The sequence below is a fragment of the Epinephelus fuscoguttatus genome, linkage group LG2 (genome assembly GCF_011397635.1).
Source record: "Epinephelus fuscoguttatus linkage group LG2, E.fuscoguttatus.final_Chr_v1".
NCBI classification, from domain to species: domain Eukaryota; kingdom Metazoa; phylum Chordata; class Actinopteri; order Perciformes; family Serranidae; genus Epinephelus; species Epinephelus fuscoguttatus.
In genome coordinates, this window is record NC_064753.1 from 13,526,815 (window position 1) to 13,533,976 (window position 7,162).

Sequence of the window (7,162 nt, forward strand, 5' to 3'; positions counted from 1 at the left end):
TGAGTAAACCTATTTAGCCTCAGGCCGCTGAGACCCCTCACCTTTACTGCTGATTAATAACATGGTTCCCACGCTGGGGGGGACACTTTATGAACTTTGAAGCCTTCAGTCCACATCAGTGGGACCCAGTTGATAACTGTCATTACCCTGCTGTCTTATCTGATGTCACTTTGACTTGGCTGGAATGTAAAACCTCTATGGACCTTGACAGTTTCCATGGTTTTGCTTGTGTAATGCACTGTATTTTACCTGTCAGTTGTTTTATGGGGTCAGATAGGACAGCAGGTGGTCTGATCAACCCAGTCACTACTGATGTGTGACTCCTTTGCATGCCCCAAACCAGCTCTGTTTTGTTTTTATTTAAATGAATGGTTCTTACAGTGAGGTTCTGTCATACTGTGCTGGAGGTCTGTGTTGTACATTACAACCATTTTTGTTACGTCTTTCTAGAGGTCTGCTGGTTTTCTCATCTTTTAGTTTGCTAATAAGTTAAAATAGGGATGTAATTATACACTGATTGGCGTGGATATTTAATTTAATGTGATTAAATGTTCAGATTGTCCCATAGTAATGCATAGACTTTCAACCCTCCAGTTCTCTCTCTTCCAGATGACCTGACCCCCTCCATCATGGCAGCAAGACCCTCCATGGCGCTGGCCCTGGGTCACCAGCAGGTTGCGGGTTTGGCAAGAGCCGCCACTCTGGAGCAGCTGAGGGAAAAGCTGGAGACCAGCGGCGGAGGAGAGGGGCCAGAGAGGAAGATGGCCCGCCTGGCGGAGGAGCAGCAGCGCCTGATGCAGCAGGCTTTCCAACACAACCTGCTGGCCATGGCTTCTCAAATGCCCATGAACCTGCGTCTGGGAGCCCCCACCATCACCACCAGAGGTCAGTGCTGCCAAGTTTGTCAAAGTACTGTTGGGGATTTAGGGATTTTGAGGGAAAATTGACTTTTGAAAACACTAAAACATTATTTCTGTTTGTGCAGATGAGAAGCAGCAGGATATGTCACTGAGCATCTCAACCAATGGAAATGCCAGCATTACTGTCTCAGTGGATGTCAATGGCACACTCTACTCAGGTTTGTATGAGAAAGGAGTTTAATTAATTAATCAATCAATCATTTATTTGTCACATAGGATAATGTAAGGTACAACTCTAGTGAAATGTGATCCCATCACTTCCTTTAACTTGTGCACTCTAATTTAGTCCTTTTTTGTATCTACTCACATTTTTAGCTGCTGCTTTATAATTGTCTGTGTTTTCTGGTTGTGGAATGATTTAACTGCACGCACATCCCGACCTCAACAATACAGCTGGTTGCTTGTTCTGGCATCGCCACTCTCCAGCGTATAGCAGTCTCCTGAACAGCGTATAGCAGTGATCCACAGCAGGATCAGGACAGCATCTCACAATCCCGCTATCACACCAGCCCTTATTTACCATTAAGCACATTCCTCCACTTCTTCTCTTGCCAGAGCCCTCTGCTCTGTCAGATCAGCATATAATAGAGTCACCTGATTGAATAGCTCCATCCAGGATTAGCCAAGTTTCAGTGAATCAAAGGATATTACAATTCCTGATATCCAGTTAGAAACTGATGCGGCACAGAGGTAGTCAGCTTTTTTTTTTTTTTTACCAACGCCTGTACAATAAGTGGCCAGATGCTAGTTCAGCTGCTCATTCTTCACCATCTTTTCCTCGATGTTTACTGATGTTTACATTTGAAAACCTCGACTCGGCTAGCTAGCAGATTACTAATGTTAGCTAGAAGTTGGCAGAAGTTTACAGACTGGCAAGTTGATTTCAAAATCCCAATGAGTGACTCGCAGCTACACGCCACCAGTGTCCGAAGCCAACCACAATAACCACCACCTAGACTTGCAAAATAGACATGAGAACCTAAATGTAGCAGAGCTGACTGGAAACATCGGTACCTTTTGATATTATTAAGTGTTTCATTGATCAACAGTAATAATGTGTTAAATCCGTCCTTGTGATAATAAAGGCACTATATTAATGTAATGATTGTTTTACAACAGGAACCCTGTTTGCTCAGAAGTCTGGTGGGGCCCCGGGGCCTGCTGTATCTGCTGCTGCTGCTGCTGCTGCCGCCGCCTCAGCCTCCCCTGCTGGAACCAGCACTAGCTTTGGCTTTTCTGCACCCCTGGCTCAGACCCTAAGCCCAGCGTCCTCCTCCTCCTCCTCCTCCAAGGGTCCCGGCTCGGCCGAGCCAACCCCCAGCGGGTCACCCTAACTCAGGCTGCCCTTTGTACCTGCTCCCCAGGCCCCTCTTCCACCGGGAGGCCCAGCAAGAATATACAGTACAATGCGAAACCGATAAGAATAACAAACTGTTGCACAACAAATACCTCATCAACCCTGTCAACCTCTTGGCTGTCCAATCATGAACACAGAGCCTAAGAATATTATATGACAGCACGTGCTCAAACGCACAGCTATGCATTTTATTCAGTGTGCAAACACATACACACACTACACTACAAACACACACACACACACACACACACACACACACACACACACACACACATATACATATACAGACACCCAATCTACACGTACATACATTTGTTAATCCTAATGTACATGCTAAACACAATCAGCTCAGCCAAAACCCACTGACAGGTGTAGTCACAACTGAACTTGAAAAGTTTTATCTTAGGACATTTTGTTTGTTTGTTGCCATTTTGTCGTCTTTTTGATTTTGTGTTTTAGAATGATTTTGTTTTTAGTTTTTCTCTTTTTACATACCTCAAATCAAGTAACCTGCAGTGGTGTCTTTACCTCAGGAGTTGTAGTATATTTAACCTGAATCAACTTTATTTTTATATTCTTTTTGACCTAGTTGCAATCAGGGGAAGTCAGGTAACTCTCACCAGTGGAACCTCATGTACAGCACCCACCTCACAGTGACAGGCCTCCAACCCAGGCCGCTCAGGTTTCCTCAGCACACTGTAGACTCTTGCTGAGCTCAGACTGGTGAATGATCAGATGCTGTAGATCAGCACATTAAATACATATAACTCCGCCCTCAGCTCAGCAAGTCCATTATGTTGGTTGGAAGGTTAACAGTGTACGCAAACCTCCCAATGTGAACAGGATTTCACCAAACTGAAAACTTTCATTAGCAATGCATAGGATTTTCTGTCAACTTTCTGCAGGTCCGCACAAACTGTCTTTAAAAACGTAGCGCACAAATTTTAGGGAACAGCAACTTTAATCCACCACAGCAGGCCTAGCAGACCCTGAGCTCGTTTCTCCCCGTCAACGTTACAGAGGGGTCGTACAAAATCAGGTTTGAGTTTGTTGTCCCAGATTTTGTTTGTGTATCCTTCCTCCAGCCACAGCCACAGAGCCAAATGTCAATCTGACGGCGGTCATTGTCAGCGCATGGTTCTCAGACCTCATATTGGCCTCTCTGCTCTGGAGGGCGTCTCTCTCAGGAAGCATTGTGACAACTGCAAGGAATCACTGTTAATTTAAAGAAAAAGAATGGATTCATACCTGAAGAATTGACAAGTGGACATGACGGTTCAAGAATACCTCATCAGTCTCTCTCAAAAGGAGAGCTACACTACATACCTCATACGGCTGCGAAGCCATCAAGACTTGACGCCACAACCCGTGATGGAAATCCTAGCTGAACTGAAACTGACATGAACGTACTGACACACTGCTGGTGGTTTTTGGGGACAAACAGAACTAGGTTGGGTTTGCTATCTCTCTCCTTCTGTGTTGACATGTGTAACTTGTTTTATGCTTGCTTCCATTTCCTTTTTTTTTTTTTTTTTTTTGGTTCCTGAAGTTGTTGTCTGAGAAGAGTGATATATCTGCTTTTTTTTTCAGGGAAGAGGAAAAGAATAGTTCCTCGCTGACATATGTAGATTTGTAGGATTGTCAGGTTTCACGGTCGCAGGGGTCAAAAAATGAAAAACAATCGACCATTTTAACCTTAAATTTGACTGCAAACACCTTTTGTTTTTTTCACGACAGCAGCGAAATGATATGCATGTATACAATCAAGTGACCAGTGTTTTAACACCTTAATCTCCTGGTTCACATTAGCTTCTGGTTATTGCACAGCTAGATACCAAAGACTAGCCAGGTTGCTCCTCTTGATTGATCCCTCGTACAATCCTGCCCACAGCTGCTGTGGTGCACAGCAAGGCAGTTCAAGGTCTGATTTGGACTGCACAGAAAGTTGCATCTAAACTCATTTAATCTGATTTTGAGTTTTATCCTAAAGCAAATGGAAAATATCTTTAGGTGAGGTGAAGTAATTCCCTTATTTCACATTTTATGGCATGATTTAATTGACTTTAAGTGGATTTAAAGACTCAAAATCTGATTACATGACATGTACAGAAATTTTTGTTAGCATATATTTTAAATTTTGTTATCCAGAGCAGTTACCCAGATGCTGTGGCTTTCCTGTGCTGTCTCCCTAATTTAATCCTCTACACTTCTGGGCTCTTGGGGCTAGTTTTTTAACACCCAGTGTGGACAGAGGCCCACAGGTCTGGCCCCTTTTATTAAAAGACCCACTTCCTGATAATCCAGAAACAGTTGGATTATCCCTTGAATTGTAAGGTATTTTTCTCCCTTTAAAGTTTTAGCATTTTTGAAATACCACAAAGGATGAAAATGAATTTTCTAGCTTTATTTGTGTTGAATGTGAGGCATTTAACTGTTTAGAAATCTCTTAAAGCCCAGTGTGACCTGAGGTGGGCAGCCTTGTTGCTTTTATTAGACTGTATTCTAGCCATTATTCGTCAGGTTTTGCAGATGTTTTGCAGTGCAGATCGCAGTTGAGGGTTTGAGGACGGTACTGGGAGTCCTTTTGGTGTACCCTTCAGAACCCTGTATGACACATAACTGTATTTTATAAAGGTGAGAACTGTAGATGCTGCCTTAAAAGTAGTTGCTGGTGAGATCCGGCCAGTGTGGTTTTCACGTCTCAACTGGCTGGGAAAACGTCTTTCTCTTCGAGCTTAATCCTTTGGAGAGTAACCATTTTTTTATTTTGGTGAACGATTTAATCAGACCATAGACACCAGTTTGTCACATGCTGTTGGTAACAACTGAGTTTTTGCTATTTATTTGTTTTTTGTTTTTGTTTTTGTTTTGTTTTTTGTCCTTGTTTTAGTAACAGTGTAGCTTAATCTGTTAGGCTGTGTTGCTGAAACATTTTCTTATTTCTAAGTCCAGGCTTTCTGTTTCATCTGCTTAGTCTAAGCAATGACTGTTAAGTGTAGCTTCACTGCCTGTGTGTGTGTGTGTGTGTGTGTGTGTGTGTGTGTGTGCGTGTGTGCGTGTGTGTGTGCGCGTGTGCGTGGGCGTGAGCAGGTTCAATACAGTATGTGGTTGCAGTTTCTACTATGTGGAGTATCTCTCCTCCATACATGTGTGTAATACCATGAGGGAAACTGCAGGTGGCGCCACGGCCACGTTTATTATATCATACAGGGAGGTGATGGCTCACACATGAGTTTTGATGACATTTTTTCAGTGGGAACTGCCCATTACACCCACAGTCATCTTCTGCTGTCGAATGGCACTTTGCTGTTCGTTGTTTAGGGAGTTGAAAGTGTTGAGGGTTGGTCATTCACTTCTCTTCTCTGATCTCAGCGACCGTCTGGTCGCCTTGCTAACCTCAAGCCTCCTGCCACCTGATTTGCTGTATGGATGAGTATATATGATGCGTTGTGCCTGTGAGCCTGCATCTGTGTCTGTGTCTGTGTGTGTGTGTGTGTGCGTGTGCGTGTGCGTGTGCGCGCATGTGTGTGCATGCGTGTGGGTGTGTGTGTGCGCATGTGTGCGTGCGTGCGTGTGTGTGTCTATTAGAGACCGCCCCTACCTCGTCATACCACAATACCTCAGGGCAGTGGGCTGCAGTCACTGTTGCGTCGGATATTGAAGCTGCGTTGAGGGACGAGTCCTGACAGAAGCTGTGGTCACTTCGCTGAATGCAACGGTGGTTTTGGTTTTGCATTTTTGGATTTGTGTCATCAGTAACTGCAGGCGAGGTCTCGTCACTCAGGAAGCTGTGAAGTTGGAAGTCTGCAGAACCTTTTGTCTCTCAGATGATTTTGGAGTTAATTCAGTTTTAAAATTGTTTAAAAACTAACCTGATCTGTGTAAAAACAGGCGCATATGCAAGTGGTTATTGAATACCTCATTTATCAATTTTATGTTGTTTTTGGCTTGTACAATGCTCCGTATATTAATTCAACTGTGGGGTTTGTGCATATTTTTGTACTGTTATTATTATGGACATGGTAATAATGATATTACTGATATTATAGTTTTCTCTTTGATTAAAGCAAACAAAAAAAATAGGACAAAACATATGGATGCTTGTAAAAACTGGTTTGTGCTGATTGTATTTAAGAGGAGCACTTTTCCAAAGTGGTTTTCACACATTCAGTTTTGTTCATATTAGTAATATAAAGATATGGTTCTCAGGGCTTTAAACTTGTATGTCATGATAAAGTTTTACTTTATATCTTATGTCTGTCTGTGTGTGTGTTTTATTTCTTCTTAAAGTGTCATTGGGCCTCTGAGAGCACCAGACAGGGTGCTCGCAAATGTGTGATTGACACCAACTCACCTTTTAAAGCTATGTGAAACACCCAGAAGCATTTTCACATCCTCTAGCGTGGTGAAACCAGCACATTCATTTCCACTTTTTGGAAGACAGGTTTCTGTATCACAGGTTCAGTCAGTTCCCTAACAAGAAATACAGCCCATAGGCTCGATTATTCGAACAGTCTCTGGTTATTCCACAAGCACATCACCTCAGGATTTTTTATGAGTCATCCGAGTTTTGACAGTAATGGTATCAACAGTTCACAAATGAGCTTGATGTGACAGCCTCCCCGCAATCACACTGCAAACCAATGTGTTCGTAGCACATGTCAGTCAGGAAATGTCACAATGGAAGTTGTGTAAATTTGTCTTCCCATCAAGCCATTCTGTATTTTACCAGCAGTAATGGTTCTTTCCCATTTGGAGCCCAGGGGGCAGACTGGAGCCATTAGTTTTACTTTTCTTTTCTGAAGGAGACAGCAAAAACTGGCATGTTTAATTTCAAGGTTACTTTGAGGGTGGAAATGTGTGAGGAAGCCAAGTGGTGCAGCCT

The 7,162-nt window shown here is 43.1% G+C and overlaps 1 protein-coding gene across 4 annotated transcripts in view; it reads left to right on the forward strand.

Moving 5' to 3' along the window:
• Positions 1 to 7,068, forward strand: part of LOC125899459 (AT-rich interactive domain-containing protein 3B-like) — a 58,935-nt gene extending 51,867 nt beyond the window's left edge. For 2 of the 4 annotated variants that reach the window (XM_049593836.1, XM_049593827.1), the window contains exons 7-9: positions 595 to 885; positions 986 to 1,078; positions 2,040 to 7,068. In XM_049593836.1, the coding sequence (XP_049449793.1) occupies positions 595 to 885; positions 986 to 1,078; positions 2,040 to 2,254 (599 nt within the window). In that variant the 3' untranslated portion in view covers positions 2,255 to 7,068. The remainder of the gene's footprint in view (positions 1 to 594; positions 886 to 985; positions 1,079 to 2,039) is intronic. The other 2 variants (XM_049593843.1, XM_049593851.1) reach the window with 2 other exon arrangements.
• Positions 7,069 to 7,162: the final 94 nt, after the last annotated feature.